The 22,629-nt window shown below is 41.4% G+C and overlaps 1 protein-coding gene across 1 annotated transcript in view; it reads right to left on the reverse strand.

The window, feature by feature from the left end:
• Positions 1-22,629, reverse strand: part of atxn7l2a (ataxin 7-like 2a) — a 76,204-nt gene that overhangs the window by 40,088 nt on the left and 13,487 nt on the right. The window contains exons 5-9 of the mRNA XM_061689064.1: positions 22,138-22,220; positions 20,342-20,553; positions 19,917-20,097; positions 17,273-17,394; positions 1-825 (exon numbers count right to left, since the gene is read on the reverse strand). The exon at positions 1-825 is cut by the window's left edge and continues 133 nt beyond it. Of these exons, the coding sequence (XP_061545048.1) occupies positions 1-825; positions 17,273-17,394; positions 19,917-20,097; positions 20,342-20,553; positions 22,138-22,220 (1,423 nt within the window). The remainder of the gene's footprint in view (positions 826-17,272; positions 17,395-19,916; positions 20,098-20,341; positions 20,554-22,137; positions 22,221-22,629) is intronic.

Below are 22,629 nucleotides of genomic sequence, written 5' to 3' on the forward strand. Positions count from 1 at the left end.
TGTGGTGAAGGGGAGTGTTCCTCAAGGGCACCCCCCTTGCGTTTTTTTATCAAACCCTGGTGCTCGAAAGTTCGCCCACTGCCCTGCCCGAGCAGTCCTGAGTCCCCAACAGTATTTCGACAGTGGGAATTGTTAATAGAGGAGGGCTCTGGGGGTAATGAATGACCCAACGTAGGATGAGTCCGTCTGTAGGTCCAGACTGTCTTTGCAGCTGTGGAGTGCGACTCTGTTGGAGAGGGCTGGGGGCGGGGTTTGCTGCCAAGCGAGAGCGTACCATTGATCTTCTCGTGGTGAAGCGGTGAGAGAATGGGTGCTTTAGAAGAGGACGGGGAGGGTGAGGGGGAAGAGGCTATGGAGGGTGGGCGGCCCCGGTCGTGTAGGGTAATGCAGTTCCTGTTGGGGCCTGAATGCTCCCCTTCCTGGGATGGGGCTTTTCGTTTGCGGACGGTGATTGCAGCCGCAGCATCTTCTCGCAGCTTCAGCATCTGCTTGCTGGGACGCCCAACTGGATTCTTGGGCCGTCCTGGACCTGCGTGATGCACACCCACAGGATTACCCGGAGACAGTAGGTGACTACCTCCCATGCCACCACCGGTGCTTCCAGAGTTCTCTGATAGGACGGCTGTCGACTGTCTCCCTGGCCCACGACTGGAAGATGAGGACGACGACACAGTTTTGAGGGAGGACTTCAAATGACCAGCTGAGCGGATTTTAGAATGAAATGAAGAGGAGGTGGAGGATGCGCTGGTTATCGAGGTGGGGGACGACGAGGTGACAATCCTGGCGGAGGTTAGACACTGATGGTTGGTGGCTTGAGGTATTTTCCTGAATTAAAGAATATAACATGCTTTGAATCCATTTCTCAGTGAACACTAAGAACAATTTTACAAATTTGGATAGTTATTAGAGTCCCCTGTGGTTTAATTTTTCTAATCTAAAATTTAGCTTTGCAAGACTTTCAAATGATGTTTAAAAAAAGACAAAATTAAACAAACTCGTTAGTAAAATATACACAGACAAGGTCTGAAATCAAGAGACCCAATCAGTGGGAGTATTTTGCAAGCTAATATGCCACTGAAAATAGGGGTGGGAAGATTAACCTAGAAACACACGGGTACGATGCACATGCATCTGTAGGTCAGCGGTCACTGATGCCGATTACAGTGGTGTGAAAGTATTTGCCCCTTCATGCTTTCAGTTTTTTTGCATGTTACACTTAAATGTTTCCCATCATCAAATAAATTTAAATATAAGTCAAAGACAGCGGCCGACTGGTTAGAGCGTCAGCCTCACAGTTCTGAGGACGCGAGTTCAATCCCCGGCCCCGCCTATGTGGAGTTTGCATGTTCTCCCCGTGCCTGCGTGGGTTTTCTCCGGGCACTCCGGTTTCCTCCCACATCCCCAAAAACATGCATTAATTGGGGACTCTAAATTGCCCGTAGGCATGACTGTGAGTGCGAATGGTTGTTTGTTTCTATGTGCCCTGCAATTGGCTGGCAACCAGTTCAGGGTGTACCCCACCTCCTGCCTGATGAAAGCTGGGATAGGCTACAGCACGCCCGCGACCCTAGTGAGGAGAAGCGGCTCAGAAAATGGATGGATGGATAAGTCAAAGACAAGACAAGTAAACAAAATATGCAGTTTTTAAATGTTTTTTATTGAGAGAAAAAAATCCTAACCTACATGCCCCGTGTGAAAAAATGATCCCCCCCGCCCCCCATTAAAACATAACTGTGGTTTATCATACCCGAGTTCAATTTCTCTAGCCACATAGAGACCTTATACTGCCACCCTTTTTCTCAATCAAGAAATCACTTAAATACGACCTGCCTGACAAAGTCCAGAAGACCAAAAGATCCTCAAAAGCTAGACATTATGCAGAGATCTAAAGAAATTCAGGAACAAACAAAGAAAGTAATTGATCTATCAGTGGGGAAAAGGTTAAAGCCATTTCTAAAGCTTTTGGACTCCAGCAAACCACAGTGTGAGCCATTATTCACAAATGGTGAAAACATAGAACAGTGGTGAACCATCCCAGTCAGCCGACTAAAATTACCCCAAGAGCGCAGCCACGACTCATCCAATAGGTCACAAAAGACCCCACAACAACGTGCAAAGAACTATAGGCCTCACTTTCCTCAGTTAAGGTCAGTATTCATGACTCCACCAGAAGAGAAATGGGCAAAAATGGCCTGCATGACAGACTTACAAGATGCAAACCACTGCTAAGCAAAAATAACATTTAGCCTCTTCTCAATTTTGCCAGAAGACATCTTGATAATTAGACTAAGACTTTCGGGAAAATACTTTGTGGTCTGACGAGACAGAATTGGAACTTTTTGGAAGGTGTGTGTCCCATTACATCTGGCATTTCAGTTGATGCTGCTCGAGGTGGTCCAAGCAGTTATTAGGTTTAGGGGGCAATCACTTTTTCAGAGAGGTCCAAAATCTGTAAATGATGTTGTGTGACTTTGATGAGCGCTCCGCTTGACTGACTGGGAGCATTTCCTGCAGACACGCTGCTTATATAGAGGAAAGGCGGACGTGACTTAGCACAGCATGCGGACGTTAAAGGGGGAAGGGTGCGCGTGAAAGAGGACGCTAAAGGCACGCCCCCAGTAGGTATATGGCGCCGGTATGTGCATTGTGTAAAACAACATCGGTTTGGCTAAGGACCCCCGAAAATGGCACATACGAAGAGACACGCTTACGAAGCACAGTTTAAACTCTAAGCTGTCAGTTACGCAGAGGAACATGGGAATCGAGCAGCCGCGAGAGAATTCAAGATGAACAAATCCATGGTTCGCAAATGGAGGAAGCAGGAAAATGATGGCGTCATTGATGAACAGCCCCCTGGCAACGAGACAGACTCAGACAATGACGAGAGGGAACCCAGCATGTTTGATGGAGAACTTGCCCAGCTGTTCATTTCGGCTACAGAAGATGAGGACTTTGATGGATTTGTGGATGAGGATTGATAAAAAAAAAAATAACGTGAGTACATTGTTAAAAACTTCAATAAAGTACAACCGAACTCAGTTTTGCTCCAGCTGCCTTTTAAAAACATACGCTAGCATGCATGCTAGCGTATGTTTTAAGCTAGCATATGTTTTACCATGCCTGCACCCAATAATACGGTGCTTATGTATGTGTATGTATGTGTGTTAAATGCAGAAATTGACCCCGTAACTGAGACTGCACCTTTTAATATGGCGGACCTTATGGTCGTAAAAATACGGTATTTGGAACATCTGTAATCCATTATTACTAAAATGTAAAAACATTTCTCCAGTTTTACATTTAATATTTTGGGAAGCCTTTTTAAAAAAACAAAACAAAAAAAAACAGGAATACAGGATCCGAAATACCTAACTGTTTTTTTTAATAGAAATTGTTACTATGAAAACATTTTTGTGTAACAATTGGTGAGATTTGTGCATGATTTTTTTTACATGCTGTTTTAGGTACGATCTAAATTTCTCATGTATCGTACACAATTTTCCCCCCAAACAAGTCTTAAGTCAATTTTATGCATTATATATAGGTACAGTAGAAGTTTTTAAAAAAATCCATCACAGTCAAATGTGGTATACAGTCCCCTCCAAAAGTATTGGAACGCCAAGGTCAATTTCTTTGTTTTTGTTGTAGACTGCCGACATTTGGGTTTCAAATCAAAAGAAATATGAGACAAAGGTTAAGAATTTCAGCTTTCATTTCATGGTATTTACATGTAGATGTGTTAAACAACTCAGGACAGCACCTTTTGCTTGAAGCCACCTACTTTTCAAGTGAACAAAAGTATTGGAACAGACATTATTAAATTAACCCAAACAGAATAGCATTTAATATTTGGTGGCATAACCCTTACTTGCAATAACTGCATCAGACAAAAAGGTTTGCCATCCTCCACAGGGCAAGGGTGACGGTATCACAATCCATTGTTCGAGAGAACAAAAATCCAAGACTTCGAGAGAATAAATATAGAGGCCAAACGACATGATGCAAACCACTCATCAGCAAAAAGAATCAGAAGGCCAGATTGGATTTTGCAAAGTAGTACAGAGATGAGCCACAAAAGTTTTGGAACAAAGTTTTATGGACTGATGAGACCAAGATTAACCTCTACTAAAGTGATGGAACGGCCAAAGTATGGAGAAAGAAAGCATCTGCTGTTGCTCCAAAACACACAAGCTCATCTTTGAAGCATGGTGGAGGTAATGTCATGGCTTGGGCTTGAATGGCTGCTTCTGGAACAGGCTCACTAGTCTTTATTGATGATGTAAGTCATGATGGGAGCAGCAGAGACCATTTTGTCTGGCAATTTACAGAACATGCATCCAAATTAATTGGGAGAACCTTCATCATGCAACAAGACGACCCAAAACACACTTCCAACACAACAAACTACTTGATCAGGTGGAAAAAGTGGAAAGTCTTAGACTGGCCAAGTCAATCACCAGACCTTAACTAAATAGAGCGTGCATTTTACCTCCTGAAGAGGAGACTGAAGGAAGAAACCCCCACAAACAAAGAAGAACTGAAATAGGCTGCAGTAAAGGCCTGGAAAATCATTTGGTCCCGATGACATTCCTGTGGAGGTATGGAAGCATCTAGGCGAGGTGGCTGTGGAGTTTTTGACCAGCTTGTTCAGTAGAATTCTAGCACGTGAGAAGATGCCTGAGGAATGGAGGAAAAGTGTGCTGGTGCTTATTTTTAAGAACAAGGGTGATGTGCAGAGCTGTGGGAACTATAGAGGAATAAAGTTGATGAGGCACACAATGAAGTTATGGGAAAGAGTAGTGGAGGCTAGACTCAGGACAAAAGTGAGTATATGCGAGCAACAGTATGGTTTCATGCCTAGAAAGAGTACCACAGATGCATTATTTGCCTTGAGGGTTTTGATGGAAAAGTACAGGGAAGGTCAGAAGGAGCTACATTGTTTCCTTGTAGATCTAGAGAAAGCCTATAACATAGTACCCAGAGAGGAACTGTGGTACTGCATGCGGAAGTCTGGAGTGGTAGAGAAGTATGTTAGAATAATAAAGGACATGTACGAGGGCAGCAGAACAGTGGTGAGGTGTGCTGCATCAGCCCTAAGCCCCTTCCTGTTTGCAGTGGTGATGGATAGGCTGACAGATGAGGTTAGACTGGAATCCACATGGACCATGATGTTTGCAGATGACATTGTGATCTGCAGTGAAAGCAGAGAGCAAGTGGAGGAACAGTTAGAAAGATGGCACTGGAAAGCAGAGGAATGAAGATTAGCCGATGTAAAACAGAATATACATGCATGAATGAGAGAGGTGGTTGGGGAAGAGTGAGGCTACAGGGAGAAGAGATAGCAAGGGTTGAGGACTTTAAATACTTGGGGTAAAGCATCCAAAGCAATGGTGAGTGTGGTCAGGAAGTGAAGAAAGGGGTCCAAGCAGGTTGGAACGGGTGGAGGAAGGTGTCAGGTGTGTTATGTGACAGAAGAGCCTCTGCTAGGATGAAGGGCAAAGTTTATAAAACAGTGGTGAAGCCAGCCATGAGGTACGGATTAGAGACAGTGGCACTGAAGAGACAACAGGAAGCAGAGCTGGAGGTGACAGAAATGAAGATGTTGAGGTTCGCTCTCGCAGTGACCAGGTTGGATAAAATTAGAAATGAGCTCATCAGAGGGACAGCCAAGGTTCGATGTTTTGGAGACAAAGTTAGAGAGAGCAGACTTCGATGGTTTGGACACGTCCAGAGGAGAAATAGTGACTATATTGGTAGAAGGATGATGTGGATGGAGCTGCCAGGCAAGAGAGCTAGAGAAAGACCAAAGAGAAGGTTGATGGATGTCGTGAGGGAAGACAAAGAGGGCAGTTGGTGTTCGAGAGGAGGATGCAGGAGCTAGGCTTACATGGAAAAGGATGACGCGCTGTGGTGACCCCTAAAGGGACAAGTCGAAATGAAAAGATGATGTAAATACCATGATATAAAAGCTGGAATTCTGAACTTTTGTCCTGAAACCAAAAGGTCTTCAGTATATAACAAAAACAAAGAAATTGACCTTGCTGTTCCATTACTTTTGGAGGGGACTGGATATGCCTGTGAGTATTGTTAAATCAACTGTCTGCATGTGTTACTATGGTGTTTGTGTGTGAATATTCTTTATTTGAAGGCAAATCCCTCGTGATCTAAAGCTAATGTTCGCTAGCCCATCAATTGGGTTTTCCATTGACTGTTAGACGTACGTGTGTAAATCTTTTTTTGTGCATTCAAGGTGCATTTACAACACAGGAACTTGCATACACAACCCACGCTGTGGCACAATCGTCTTTCTTCGATTATACCATTTTCATGATTGTGAGAAGCCAAAATCGAAATCACGATTAAATTAGAATTGCCCAGCCCTGAAAAGAGGATCACAGAACGGATTAAGTTCCGAGGACCGATACCGTTCTTTGGGGCATTTGTTACCGGGGCAATTTATATAATTTCCGTGATATTGCGTTTCTCCGTGTCAAATGTGTTTTATTTTGAAAAATTACCAGATCATCTCAGATGGAACAGCTGCGCGTCGTAATTGACCTGTCAAGACTGCACAGAACGCTCCAAGCCGAGTCGCTAATGGCGGCGGCCAAACTCAGAAAACTGATTCAGTTCATTACGTTCACTGAAAAGATTTGTTCTTTTGAACGAAACGTTCGCGAATGAAACAACGCTAGACTGTACGTCAGTCACGTGATACATGACTGAAAATAAGTCCGCAAACTAGCAAAAATGAGTAAAAAACAAACATTTTCGGAGAGCTTCTTTTCAAAAGGAAAAAGGCCACCTGAGAACCCAGAAGAGCCTACGACCTCAAAGAGAAAGAAAGTTTCTTTTATCCTTTATGCATTATGGTGAGTTGTATTTTTCATGCATTTAACATTCGATTTTAAGCCGGTCGTGTTCATTTATTTTTGCTGTATATACAGTGGGTACGGAAAGTATTCAGACCCACCTAAATTGTTCACTCTTTGTTACATTGCAGCCATTTGCTAAAATCCATCCATCCATTTTCTGAGCCGCTTTTCCTCACTAGGGTCGCAGGCGTGCTGGAGCCTATCCCAGCTGTCATCGGGCAGGATGCGGGGTACACCCTGAACTGGTTGCCAGCCAATCGCAGGGTACATAGAAGCAAACAACCATTCGCACTCACAGTCATGCCGATGGGCAATTTAGAGTCTCCAATTAATGCATGTTTTTGGGATGTGGGAGGAAACCGGAGTGCCCGGAGAAAACCCACGTAGGCACAGGGAGAACATGCAAACTCCACACAGGCGGGGCCAGGGATTGAACCCCGGTCCTCAGAACTCTGAGGCAAATGCTCTAACCAGTCGTCCGCCATGCTGCCAAGGGTCTAACTAAAGAAAGAAAATAACACTCATAATGGTAAAAAGAAGGAAAATAGGCTCAAGAAAAGGAAAATAGAACATCGTGTGTTGGACTAAAGTTCCAAACGTGAGCGTGCGGACGAGCGAGAGAGAGAGGAAAAAATTGAGATTTTGTCTGAAGCTAGTAATTTCCCCCGAAATTATTAGGCACTAATGTTGTAGTCTGGCAAAGGTTTTGCCGCGCCTACTCACGACCGTAGGCTCAAACTGGTAGGTGGAAATGTTGTTGCCTTCTTGGGCGAACCGGATCGTCTCTCTTCCTGCCTTATTTTTTTTGTGTGTGACTCGCTGGCAATTTCAGAGCGATCCCGCTTGGCTGGAAGCGTACCGGGTACCTTCGTAGTCGGTGCTCTTATTGCCGAGGGGTGGCCCACGGTTAGGCTGGGAACCCAAGTCTGTTCTGTCCCGACTTTCGTGGTTACCGAGCTGTGTGCCCGAATAAAGAAAGGGCAAAAGGGGGAGGGGTGTCCCACGGCCAGCCCAGCTGGCGAGCTGCCAGCAAGACAAGAGGAGAGAAAAAACACGATAGAAACACACAAGCGCCAGGGTTAAGTACCCCAGGGACGTGTCGAAGGGGGACGGAGAAGATCGCACCTATCAGCTTGAATCTTGTCTACAAATTTGATAAAATGGGTTAAAAATCATATAGTAATATAAAAAAAACTCAACTTGGTACTCTCTTTACTCACAGGTCAAGCACCTGGCATGTTTATACTTTACTTTTGGCTAATCAACTGCTTAACACAGCCCCATACCATCACACACGCTGGCTTTTGAGCTTTGCATCCATAACAATCCGGATGGTTCTTTTCCTCTTTGGCCCAAAAACAATTTAAAATGTGGACTCGTCGGACCACAGAACACTTTTCCACTTTGCATCAGTCCATCTTAGATGAGCTCGGGCCCAGAGAAACCAGCGGCATTTCTGGGTGTTGTTGATAAATGGCTTTTGCTTTGCATAGTAGTTTCAAGTTGCACTTACGGATGTAACGCTGAACTGTATTTACTGACATTGGTTTTCTGAAGTGTTCCTGAGCCCACGTGATGATATCTTCTACACATTGATATCGGTTTTTGATGCAGTGCCGCCTGAGGGATCGAAGGGAATTCAATGTTTGTTTCCGGCCTTTCCGCTTACATGCAGTGATTTCTCCAGATTCTCTGAACCTTTTGATTATATTAGGGACCGTAGATGATGAAATCCCTCAATTCCTTGCAATTGTACGTTGAGGAATGTTCCAAACAGGTGTTAGATGAGCATTCCTCAATTTTCTCAGTCTTTTTTGCCACCTGTCCCAGCTTGTGAAGTGTTTATCTCCTTAGATGATGAAAAAGTGTTTGATCGTGTTGAATCACAGTAAATGGTAAATGGACTGCACTTACAGTGACTACGGAAAGTATTCAGACGCCCTTAAATCTTTCACTCTTTGTTATATTGCAGCCATTTAAGTTATTTTTTTTTGCTCATTAATGTACACACAGCACCCCATACTGAGAGAAAAAAAAATTAATTATTGAAATTTTTGCAGATTAAAAAAGAAAAACTGAAATATCACACAGACGAAAGTATTCAGACCCTTTGCTCGGTATTTAGTAGAAGCACTCTTTTGAGCCAATACAGCCATGAGTCTTTTTGGGAACGATGCAACAAGTTTTTCACACCTGGATTTGGCGATCCTCTGCCATTCCTCCTTGCAGATCCTCTCTAGTTCTGTCAGGTTGGATGGTGAACATTGGTGGACAGCCATTTTCAGGTCTCTCCAGAGATGCTCAATTGGGTTTAAGTCAAGGCTCTGGCTGGGCCATTCAAGAACACTCACGGAGTGTTTTAGCTGTGTGCTTAGGGTCATTGTCTTGTTGGAACGTGAACCTTCGGCCCAGTCGGAGTCCTGAGTACTCTGGAGAGGGGTTTTGTCCAGGATATCGCTGTACTTGGCCGCATTCATCTTTCCTTCAATTGCAACCAGTCGTCCTGTCCCTGCAGCTGAAAAACACCCTGAGAGCGTGATGCTTCCACCACCATGCTTCACTGTTGGGTCTGTATTGGACCGGTGCCAAGCAGTGCCTGGTTTTCTCCACACATACCGGTTAGAATTAAGGCCTCTGACATGTACTGTGAGCTGTAAGGTCTTATACAGACAGGTGTGTGGCTTTCCTAATCAAGTCCAATCAGTATAATCAAACACAGCTGGACTCCAATGAAGGTTTAGAACCATCTCAAGGATGATCAGAAGAAATGGACAGCACCCGAGTTAAAGATATGAGTGTCACAGCAAAGGGTCTGAACACTGGCTGTGTGATGTTTCAGTTTTTCTTTTTTAATCTGCAAAAATTTCACTAATTCAGTTTTTTTCTGTGAATATGGGGTGCTGTGTGTACATTGAGGGAAAAAAATAATCTAAATAATTTTAGCAAATGGCTGCAATATTACAAAAAAAAAAGTGAAAAATTTAAGGGGATCTGAATAGTTTCCGTACCCACTGTATATGCCACACCTTGACAGCCGGTCCATGAAAAAAAAAAATGCCTACTCTAAACCGGTCCGTGGTGCAAAAAAGGTTGGGGACCACTGCCTTACAATACACTACTGATTAAATTCACTTACCCAATCCTTCTCGCTGTTAGCGGCATGACTCAACGGCCATTCAATCGTAGTTTTGTAGATTTCGGATAACATTGCAGGATTTTTATCCTAATCTACTTCCTTCTTGTTTGCCTCTGTTCGGTTGTGCTTGTCAACACTGTCTATTTTTAGCCCGCTGTCTGTAACACCATTTACAAACTTCAGCGAGTAATTTTGGCAATATTTCAATAACATTCAATAACATTTCAGTGCTGGCGACAAAGCAAACAATGTACCTCATTTACTGCAACCTCTTTGACCAAAATGTTCGTGACTTTGCCATGTTGCATTTTATCGTCTACTATCTGCCATGAGCTTCCTCTGACTGACTTTTGACCAATCAGCGATTTCATAGCTTTTACTTCTGCTTGCTATGGAGTTTTCATCCATTTTCCATACCACTTATCTTCACTAGAGTTGCGAGCGTGCTGAAGCCTATCCCAGCTGACTCTGGGCGAGAGGCGGGGTACACACTGAACTGGTCGCCAGCCAATCGCAGGGCATGGCTATGTTCACACTGCAAATCAATTGAGATTTTTTTTGCCTAATTTGACGTGTCTGATGTTTTTCACGTCAATGTGAAGAGTACAATTCAGATTTTTTTTTCATAGCCGACCCAGGCCTCTTACATCAGTGAATATAAATCAGATAAGTATCCCACGCGAGCACATTATGGACGGCACATTATGGACGTTCACGGGACGCGCATTCGACCGGTGTGTGATGAAAAGGCGACAAACGTCACCATTGTTGGGAAAAAACAGACACGCGACAAAACCAAATGACAGACAAAGGAGCAGAAAACAGTCAGTGGTGAAAAGAAGATGCTTTGGAACTGATAAATAGACTTCATATTCATGAGTTATTTGTCGCAGTAAGTGCGTGACCCCACACCCAGTGAAAGAATCCTAGGAGTGTGTGTCTGCGGATACATGCAAGTGAATTGGTACCGTTTTACATGCACAAAGACGGACAGAAGTGTCCTGTAATTGCTGTGGACGCACCGCGGCGGCTGATGACCCCACCCAATCGAGGGGTGGGATCAGGCCCAGGGGTCCACCCAAGAGCAGCCTGGCGGACGGGACATGTCCCCCACGAAGGACCAGGGCGATCCGCCGGCCCCACCGAGGCGCCCCGACAACCGGCCACCCAGTGGGGGCCGCAGGGACCCAATGCCACTACCCCCAGACAACCAATCCAGGAAACAGCATAGATGTGCTGAAACCTGATCCGACACCCACACCCTCCCGATCCCATACCAGTTCCCCCAGGAACCTTTTGATGTGTGTATGTGCCCAGATGTGTTTAGTGAGAAAAATATATACAGTGAATTGTGTGAGTGTGTGCTAGGTGACTGATTAAGAGGCATGGCTCCTGCAGGTCGGCCCCCCCAAAACCAGGCAGGGAAAAGAACCCCACAGCCCGCAGGGCACCGCCCGGATTGATGTTAATAGCTTGTTTGTTTTTCCAGTTTAATAGAATTGTTTTCTTAGCGGTAGCTAACGCGACAAGTAATGATTGTGAATATTTATTAGGGAGGTCAATTATTCCTAAATCGCAAAGTATGCACAATCTTGGAGAAAGTGGAATCCTACAGTTTAAAATATATGAGAGTTTTTGTGTAACCGAAGACCAAAGCATTGAATTGGTGTACATTCCCATATAGCATGAAAATAGGTGTCTGGGGTATTTTTGGTGCATTGCACGCATATATTAGATGGAGAGAAGCCCATTTTATGCATTGTGTACTGAGTAAAGCGTGTTCTATGGATCACTTTATATTGTATAAGCTGTAGATTTGTGTTTTTTGTCATTCTAAACGTATTGTTACAAATCTGTATCCAGTAGCTACGGTCAGCAAACATGGAGAGGTCTTCTTCCCATTTGGTGATTGGCAAGTACATTGATTTAGTACATGAAATTAATTTCTAAATTTTTGAGAGATTTCTTTTACTTTGCGGGGGAAGCTTCATTAGTTGCTTGACAAACTGGCAGTTCGAGGGTGCTCTGGAGTGTTGTTATTCTTTTATTTTTTTATTGCTGTTTTTAATTTATTGTATTGAAGAACGTTTCCGGCAGTTATTTGGAATTATTGGAACAGTTCATCACGTGTTCTAAAAACATTAGTTAAATAGTTGTTGTAGGTGGTTAATTCATGTTGTTCCCGTGTACTAAAATTAAGGGGTATATTATTAATTTCAAAATCTGGATTATGACAGATTGGCAGCTAATTGAGATCCTGTCGAGACTAAACTTTGCCACCAAGCCGTTAAGGTGGATGTGATTATTGGATTCTTGAAACATTTATGGCGTTTAAGAAGAGTAGAAATAAATGGGAGTTTTGGTAGTTTGATGTTGTTGCAGTCTGTTTGTTCCAATTCTAGCCAAGAATCACACTCCTCACTGTGGTGCAACCAATTGATGAGGTATTGTAATTGGTTAGCTAAATAATAGTGTTTAAAGTTGGTAGCATTTAGGCCTCCATCCTGTTTACTTTTCTCAAGAGTGGATAGATTTTATTATTTTTTGAATAAAAAATTACAGCAGAATCTAAGGTTTGAAAACATTTAAATGTGGTCTTAAATGGAATCATTGAAAATAAATAATTTATTTGAGGTAAGATTTTCATTTTATTGTAGCTATTCTTCCCAGTAATGATATAGGCAGGTTATTCCAGCGCCTTAAATCGGATGAGATTTTTTCCAGAAGTGGTGTGTAATTTAGATTGGTTAGCTCTGTGAGTTTTGACGAAATATTGATACCTAAATACTTAATGTTTCCTACAGGAATAGGCTCCTCTGGGATTTGATCTGCAGGAGTCCATGAGTTTGCTGTTATTGGGAGTATTGTTGATTTTGTCCAGTTAATAGAGTAGTCCGATATTTGTGAAAATGTTTTAATGAGATTGAAGAGCGCCTGAAGAGAATACTTGGGTTCCTGTAAGTAAAGAAGAATATCATCAGCATATAGATTGATTTTGTGTGCCGTCACTAGTGAGCAGATACCTTTAATCTAGCATTCTGACGTATAGTGGCAGCAAGAGGTTTGATAAATATTGGTGAGAGTAGACATCCTTGTCTGGTTCCTCTTTGTAATGTAAACCTTTGTGAAGTGATCCTATTTGTGGTGACTGTCGTTTTCGGCGAATTGTATAATGTTGCTATCCAATGTATAATTGAATCTCCAAAGCCAAATTTGCGAAGTACTGCAAACAGGAAAGCCCAGTTAACTTTATCGAAAGCTTTCTCTGAGTCATGTGACATGATAATTGCGTTTAGATTTTTTCGCTGTTTTACGACCACTGGGCTTTATCTTGTCAAATTAAACGTGACCGGATACACGCGTTGCCATGGCGACGACAACAAGAGTGGATCGCGCCGACTATATGAGGACAAAATGGGGAAAAACGTGTTGGTGGTCACCGGTGCTCAGGACAGGAGAGGGCGTACGTTTAAGGCTTGCTTGAGGGATGTTCACATATTTTTAATACGATACGGCTAACAAGCAGGCAACAAAAACTTGATGTAATCTAGCAAACGAGTGGTAGCACGAACGGTTGTACGTAAACATGCCGCCGTTCTGTCGAATCATGCTCTAAAGTTTCGGTGTGGGTGAAGTCATTTAAATAAAAATAAAGTAATTTAAATACAGTAAGTTAGCACCCATTATTTCTGTCACGTAATGTTGGTTTGACCTGACTGATGAGAATACACGATCTGACCAGAGCAGTGATTTCCAACCTTTATGGAGCCAAGGAACGTATTTTACAATTTAAAAATCTCACAGCACACCAACAAACAAAAATGTCACAAAAAGTAGGTACATTAATTACTGTATTTACTTTCTGCCATCAAATAGAAGACCATTAATTTGTTCTGTCTGTCACTATGGCTCACTGGCATAAAGATACAACCCCAATTCCAATGAAGTTGGGACGTTGTGTTAAACAAATAAAAACAGAATACAATGATTTGCAAATCATGTTCAACCTATATTTAATTGAATACACTACAAAGACAAGATATATAATGTTCAAACTGATAAACTATTGTTTTTAGCAAATAATCAACTTAAAATGTTATGCCTGTAACATGTTCCAAAAAAGCTGGGACAGGGTCATGTTTACCACTGTGTTACATCACCTTTTCTTTTAACAACATTCAATAAACGTTGGGAACTGAGGACACTAATTATTGGAGCTTTGTAGGTGGGATTCTTTCCCATTCTTGCTTGATGTACAGCTTCAGCTGTTCAACAGTCCGGGGTCTCCGTTGTAATATTTTACGCTCCATAATTTGCCACACATTTTCAATGGGAGACAGGTCTGGACTGCAGGCAGGCCAGTCTAGTACCTGCACTCTTTTACTACGAAGCCACACTGTTGTAACACGTGCAGAATGTGGTTTGGCATTGTCTTGCTGAAATAAGCAGGGGCGTCCATGAAAAAGATGTTGCTTCGATGGCAGCATATGTTTCTCCGAAACCTGTATGTACCTTTCAGCATTAATGGTGCCTTCACAGATGTGTAAGTTATCTATGCCATTGGCACGAACACAGCCCCATACCATCACAGATGCTGGCTTTTGAACTTTGCGTCCATAACAGTCCGGATGGTTCTTTTCCTCTTTGGCCCAGAGGACACGACATCCACAATTTCCAAAAACAATTTGAAATGTGGACTCATAGAAACACTTTTTATCAGTCCATCTTAGATGAGCTCGAGCCCAGAGAACCCTGCGGCGTTTCTGGGTGTTGTTGATAAATGGCTTTTGGTTTGCATAGTAGAGTTTCAAGTTGCACTTACGGATGTAGCGCCGAAATGTATTTACTGACATTGGTTTTCTGAAGTGTTCCTGAGCCCATGTAGTGATATCCTTTACACATTGTCAGTTTTTGATGCAGAGGGATCGAAGGTCACGGGCATTCAATGTTGGTTTTCGTTCGGCCTTGCCGCTGACATGCAGTGATTTCTCCAGATTCTCTGAACCTTTTGACGATATTATGGACCGTAGATGAAATCCCTAAATTCCTTGCAATTGTACGGTGAGGAATGTTGTCCTTAAACTGTTCGACTATTTTCTCACGCACTTGTTCACAAAGATGTGAACCTCGCCCCATCTTTGCTTGTGAATGACTGACCAATTCTGGGAAGCTCCTTTTATACCCAGTCATGGCACCCACCTGTACCCAATTAGCCTGTTAACCTGTGGGACGTTCCAAACAGGTGTTTGATGAGCATTCCTCAACTTTCTCAGTCTTTTTTGACACCTGTCCCAGCTTTTTTGGAACGTGTTGCAGCCATAAAATTCTACGTTAATGATTATTTATACAAAAACAAAGTTTATCAGTTTAAACATTAAATATCTTGTCTTTGTAGTGTATTCAATTAAACATCGGTCGACCATGATTTGCAAATCACTGTATTCTGTTTTTATTTATGTTTAACACAACCTCCCAACTTCATTGGAATTTGGGTTGTACATTTTTTGTCAATATATTTTTGAGCAATTAAGTACACAAGTGTATACAGTAAATGAACAGGTCATTTAAATAAACACATTCCTCCATCTTGTGATCGGATCGTTTTTTAAACTCGCTGATCGGCCCCAAAAATCCTGATCGTGTAAAGCAGGGGTGTCAAACTCATCTTTTTCACGGGCCACATCGTATTTATGAATTCCCCGGAGGGCCGCTACGACTGTGAACCCATATAAATGAAAGATTACCTCATATAATTACATACAGTATACACAACACATTGATGAATAACCAGTTTTGAAATCAGAAGCCAATAAGAACTTGTTTTCCAACTATCACATATCTTTTCAAAGGTGGATTGGTAACAAAAAATGCTTGCAAATATTTCAATGTTATTACACCAGAACACAATTGGCAATTTTGATTTGCTTTCGCGGGCCACATTAAAATATGTAGCGGGCCGGATCTGGCACTCAGGCCACCAGTTTGACACCTGTGGTGTAAAGCCTACTGATAAATACAAGAAAATGTTCGCTACGCAAGGGGCCGTATTTACTTACGTCAACGCGGCGCCCTGTGGTTATGGGCACACAATGTGATGTCCTGTTTTGTGTGCAACCATGACGTCACAGACGCTTTCAGTCCTCAGTCGAAGCCGCATTGTTTTTTTGTGATGGGAACGACTACATAAGAAGATCAGGTTTAACCAAAAAATATGAATTGGGCATCATGCCCTGCAGTGTGAACGTAGCCTTTGAGACTTCAATTAACTGACGATGCATGTTTTTGGAATGTGGGAGGAAACCAGAGTACCTGGAGAAATGAACGGTTCAAAACATGCATCGCATACAGTAGCGATGAAAATTGAGGACATCACTAAAGACCGCATTTTAAGTCGCATTTGGCGATGCGATCCGGATATTTCGGACCCTGGAATAAAAAGTGCAATGTATTTGTGTATATGAAAAGAAAAGCTATGATGAGGAATTTGGGATTTACTTTTTTTTTTTTTAAACCACCGCTATTGTAAATACAAACATAGTTTAACCAGTTTTGAATCAGAGCAGCACAACAGAAGCACTAGTGTTTTGTCTAACAAATTTGAAGGAAGCACTGAAGTCACAAAAATGTTTTAGCATACCATTTTAGTCTAAAGAAATAATATAATAAAGTATTTTTTTTAATACACAAAAATAACAGTGCTCCTGGCAAAGAGAAAAGTTTCATGGCCATCAGTTGACAAAAATATCCTGAAGGTTTTGAAAAAGAAAATGAACGTACAACCAGACCTGAGTTGATTAAAACGCAATAAAAAAAATGGTGGTTAGAAATCTGGGTGTGTTGATATAATTTAAAAGGAACAGCATTTCCCACACATTCTTAGTCTGAAATTTTATAGAAGGCCAAGGGACTACTCCTATTTATATGAGCTGATATTGCAGGAAAACGTAATTAAACTCTTAAGAAAACTCACCAGATTCTGCATACAGTATCTATTAGATCAAGAAGACGTTCCTCTGTAGCAGCTCATTTAACCAAATAAATTTTCTCTAGCACTTGTTCTCGCTAGTGTCAAAGGTGAGCTGGACTGGTTGCCAGTAATCGGAAGGCATCATTTCACAAAACATAAAATAAAATAACCCCCTTGTCCACTCTACCCCTCAGTCTGTCACCTAAAACATTTTTCTGTCCAGCTGCATTTTCAATAAACAGAGTAATTAAAAAACCTAACCTAAAAATAATGGTTAACATTGAAACGACTTACTTCCAAAGATGGACACTGATGTGCTGCTCTAGCATGCTGCTAAAAGCTGACCTCAGGTGGTGAAGCCTTCTGTCAAAAGTGTAGATGCCATGGCCTAACACACTGCCGCCAAATGAACACATCTGGAAAAAGCAGATACATTATATTCCATATTAATTGAAGATTGGTATCGTTTAATCGTACCATTTTTGGGTCATCACAACTAAAATGTACTACTACTACCGGACTAACAAGCAGACTGCAGCAAACTGCAACATTTTAAAGCAAGAATCACATCCATAACAAAAAGGCTCGGTCCTGAGTCACGTGAGTATTTGTAAAAACTGGTATTATCTATTTTTCGCAAATGCAAGCTGTGCTTTACATCACATAAAACATACTGAAAAACCCCAACCAGTATGAAGATGTTCCTGATATTAGATTTGGTGTGTACTGTGTAAAAGGAAAATAACATTTCTGCTTGTTTGTTTTTTTTGTATGATGTTATCAATCGATGAGTGAGTTTGTCATCTGTTTTGTTATATTATCTAAATTCTTGTCTAGCCCAAAAACGCACCACTGTGTATTTTTGTGTTATGGGAACACAAAATGAATGTGACTCTTTCATTTGTTGTTGTTTTTAATAAACGAGAAATTTGGTGCTGTACACAAAAATCCAAAGCCAAGTCACCTGTAAATTTAAAGAGGTCTGATGAGATTTAAAACGAAAATAAATAAATAAATAAATAGCAATTCCATGATATGTCCAGTGAATTAGTATTCCATCAGGAACATAATCGGAATCAAATTCATCTGCCTGATAAAATTCTAAGTGAGCGCGCTCATTTTGGCATGTATGAATGGTGTTAGTACTTTAGTTGTTTTTTCCCCCTCGCTTCATGAAATGCTTTAATTTGCCATCCAGCCGCCACTGGCTAAGCAGACAGGCTAACGGACTTTCCCAGCTGCGGGGTAGCGATGCCGCTGCTTGGCACCAAATTGAAACATATTACCGCGACGTACATTTGAAATCTCGATACTCAATTGTGTCTTGCAATTGCCATTAGTTCTCGCAGGTACCAAGCTGCCTTCTTCATCAATGCACAAGCCGCTATCACAGCTCAGGTGTCGCGCCTAACCCCCTCGTTGCTGGCTCGGCCCAGGGCCGCAGCTTGTCATTTGGGGTCCAAGGATCTTTCCCCCACCACCAACATCCACATTAAGTATTGTTCTTTAGTTCAATTTGGTGAGCTATGTAATTTAGACCACTTTTTACTACTTCTGAACATACAATTATCTGATAGTTTTTCATTTGCTTTTTTCAGCTATTTCTTGAACTAGCTATAATGTCCTTAAGATCCTTCTTATTGATTGTTATAAAACATGAGAATCATCAACACTTTTACTGTGATTGTTAAGAATATTACTCAACATTTAAAATAGTTTACCATTTCAAGTACTTTTATATTAACATCTAGATGATAAAGTGTCACTCTCCACTTTAGCTCTGTACTCGGTTGACACAGACAGCAGTGCTACTGCTACTGGCAAGAACATCATTATATTACATGCTTACAAGGACTGAAGTTAAAACAATCAGTCAATATTCTACTGTGATAGCTTTTCTTTTTCCAATTCAATGTTAAAATAAAGATTTGTTATTCATAATTCATCACATTTGGGCCTGGCCTCCAGGAAATAGTTGTTTATTGTCTGTAGTGGCTATATCCAATGTCGTGTTGGTCATACGAGAGAATGATTTATTTATTGCATTTCGTGAATAATGCCAGATAAACTTACCCCACAAAACTGCATGCTAAATCGCAATATTTGGGGGGCAGGGGGAATTTTCAAATAATTCTTAAAAAATATAAAATCAAAAAATATATATAAAATTTAAATCGCAAATAGAGTATTTTCTCAAATCATTCAGTCTTGCTTGATGACAAGTGAGTTTTAATCGGGCCCACATCGTTAAAAGCTTAGTAGTTTCTCAGCGACAAGAACTTGCAAAGTGTGGCTAAAAACACATGATGTTGTGGCTAACTACACACAAGTATGGCTAGGGGATTTTATACTATTTAGCCACATTGGCTAAGAGGTTTCATGGCCCAGTGCCAACCCTGCATTGTTTAATTTTTTTTAAATTTGTTATTACTTTTGTCTGATTCAAGTTATTTCTGTGACCACTGTGGGTTTTTCTTTCATTAACAGAAGGGTACCAACAATTTTATCTGTATGTAAATACATGAGAGAGGTTGGTGATGAACTTGACTGGCCTGCACAGAGTCCTGACCTCAACCCAACAGAAGACATTTGTGAGGAATTAGTGTGGCGACTAAGAGTAACATCAGTGTGTGACCTCAAAAATGCACCTCTGGAAGAATGGTGAAAACTTCCCATGAAAATACTCCGAAAACTTGTGGAACGCCTTCCCAGAAGAGTTGAAGCTTTTATAGTTCCAAAATGTGGACCTACATCATAATAAATCCCTTCTATTAAAATGGGGTGTCATAGGATCACAGTGGCAATATCGTGTATCATGAGAAATAAAATAAATTGACCAAACACAAACGAAACACAGTTGTATGAGGTAAAACAAAAATACATATTGACTTTCTTTTTAGTTTCTTTTCTCGGTGTCAATTTCAAGACAAATACTCACTGCTAGTGGTTTTGGATGTGCAGCAGAAGACTGGAACTCAACCGGTTCCGTTGCTCCTTCAGCCTCACTTTCGTCACTGGAAATTGTTCCATGGACAAGAGGGGAGTGGGCTCGTAGGTTTCCCTCATTCTGCAGCTGCCTGTCATTCTCTGGTGTGCTCTCTGATGCAGCTGTGGATCTACTGTAAAGCCAAAGTGAACCAGTTACTTAAATGGGTGGTAAAGTGGCAGATAAAGCATTATTCAGGCACTCTTTGAAAATTTGACTTGTCCAAAGATCACATTTATATTTAAAAGGTCAATTTCCCTTTTCTGGTCTTTATCATAAGTTCTGAACAGATGGATGGAGAGTCCAATATGTGTTACTGTGTAGTAGAGCCTAAAGTACCATACACTGCATCCCTTACTAGTTTGAGCAAAGCTAACCTGAAAGCAGGGAGGGTGGCCAAAGGTCTCCGGCAGTGTGGAGCCCCATCTTGATCTCTTTGTATCTCTGGGCTGGGGGACCGTCCAGAGGAGGAACCTCCCTCCAGCGATTGTGCCCCCTTCTCACGGACCTTGGTCTTAAGTTCAGCCACTAACTGGTCAAAGTTCTTAGTGCGGCCTTGCACCTTCCTACGCTGGTGGATGGAATGGATCTGAAGAACAGGACACAGGTGGTGAGCCACTTTTGACCCTGGTCCTCATCTGGTCAAAAATTCAACCATCTATAATTGCATAGTACAGTGAGTCTCAAAATGTGGTACGAGTACCACCTGGGGTACACTCCCACCCTCCCTCCAGTTGTATAAAAAAAAATAATCATTGCCTAAGTTAAGTTATATTTAACTTTTAAATTAGAAACATTTGCATTTACTCTTTAAGAACAGACTTTTAAAATATTTATTAAGGTACTTTTTTAAAATATGTACAATACACATTACGCACTTGTTTAAAATGTTCCTATATTTAAGCGCAGTGTTGATGTTCAAACGGTTTAATTTGAAGTGGCTTAATATAAAATACACTTTTTAGGAATAGAACCTCGTTCTTGTTTTTCAATGAACACTATGTTTCTGCTTATTAATGTTGGTCATGGTGGTACTTGGAGAGCTCAGATTTTCTTTTTAGGTCGTACGTGGCGTAAAATGTTTGCAAACCACTGGCATAGTACAATTAAAGTGACTGCATTTATAAAATAAATATAAATACAATCAATATTGAATAAGACAATTCTTCTTTTCCTTTGGGCTTGTCCCGTTAGGGGACGTCACAGTGCATCACCCTTTTCCATTTATGTCCGTCTCCTGCATCATACTCTCTAACACCAACAGCTATCCACCTTCTCTTTGGCCGATTGTCACTGCCCCCCGCCCCCAGCCCCTCCATCTTCAGCCTGCTTCCTGCTTTCATTGCAGATCATAATGTCATCTGCGAATATCATGTTCCAAGGAAAGTCAATAACACAGGGAAAAGGCTTTATGCATTCAGAGCAGGTTAAAGACTAAAATGTATTCTGGTCATTCTTTCTCAACAAGACTAGTGCGGCCTCACATCCACTTCCTGCTTCACACACATCAAGCACTACATTAAAGTAGACTTGCTGTGCTAGAAGTCTTACCACTCTGTATCAGTCATTGTCTACAAGAGGAGTATCTTTTCATCTTTTCTAAAAACATTTGACAGCGATACATTTAAATAAAACTGCTTAAATGATGACTTATTTTACAAACAGTAGATTTTAGGGATTGTTGAGATATTACAAATGCTGTATGTTTTGGATATTCATTCTGTGACAGATTATGGTTGGAAGGAAACTCGTCTAAGACTCATTTCTAAGCATTTCAACTAAAAGACAGTTTCTTTCAAAATGAGCAGTAACACCAAAATATTAACTCTACACTAAAATACATAACTATGCACTCTTCAGAAGGTGAGTTCTAATGTCAAATGAGAGTCTATACAAGACCTGGATCCAAAAATTACACATTTACCAAGGTAACGGTTATAATTGCACATACATGAATACGGTGCTACCTTCAGTCAGGTCATATTTGTATTTCTTGCCAACTCTCTGATAAAGAATAATCACCACAAAATCTTAAAATGGGTGAATTTTGTTTGGTAGTGAAACAACCTACTTTTCTTCTGTGCGGTGTAGACAGTGGGTCATATTCAGAAGGGAAAAAGAAAACCGCCAAGAGAACAGGTGACTGCAATCTGCATGAAGGTTTGGAGCTTACATTACACGTCAGGAGGCGAGTGCAGACTTTCTTCCTGTCGGGATCAAGGACACCACAGTGTTTGTCCAAGTCACACTCTCTTTCTAGAAACACACAGAGAACCATTAATGTTTAACGTCACACATTCAAAGAAACATTCAACATAACACTTCATCACAACATGGTAGGAGTAAGCATCACAAGACCAGGAATCTTTACACAAATTCGATTTCCAAGCTACAACTACAGAAGCCTTCCTAGGCATGAAAAGTTATGCATCTATGTTAATTGGCGTTAATAAGCAGACTGATGGCATGCTGGCTTGCATTTCATACCTGCGTAATAGACAACCACAAGTGTTTTTGAAGTTATCTCCCTATTTACATTCCATTCAATACATGCAACCAGCATTATTTTACTGTGCTTATTATGTTCCCACACTCTTATTCTAAAGTGTAACCACATTATGTTTTCATGAAAAGAAAAGGTAAGGATGTACAGCTGAATGGACAA

The sequence above is a fragment of the Phycodurus eques genome, chromosome 10 (assembly GCF_024500275.1).
Source record: "Phycodurus eques isolate BA_2022a chromosome 10, UOR_Pequ_1.1, whole genome shotgun sequence".
Classification (NCBI taxonomy): domain Eukaryota; kingdom Metazoa; phylum Chordata; class Actinopteri; order Syngnathiformes; family Syngnathidae; genus Phycodurus; species Phycodurus eques.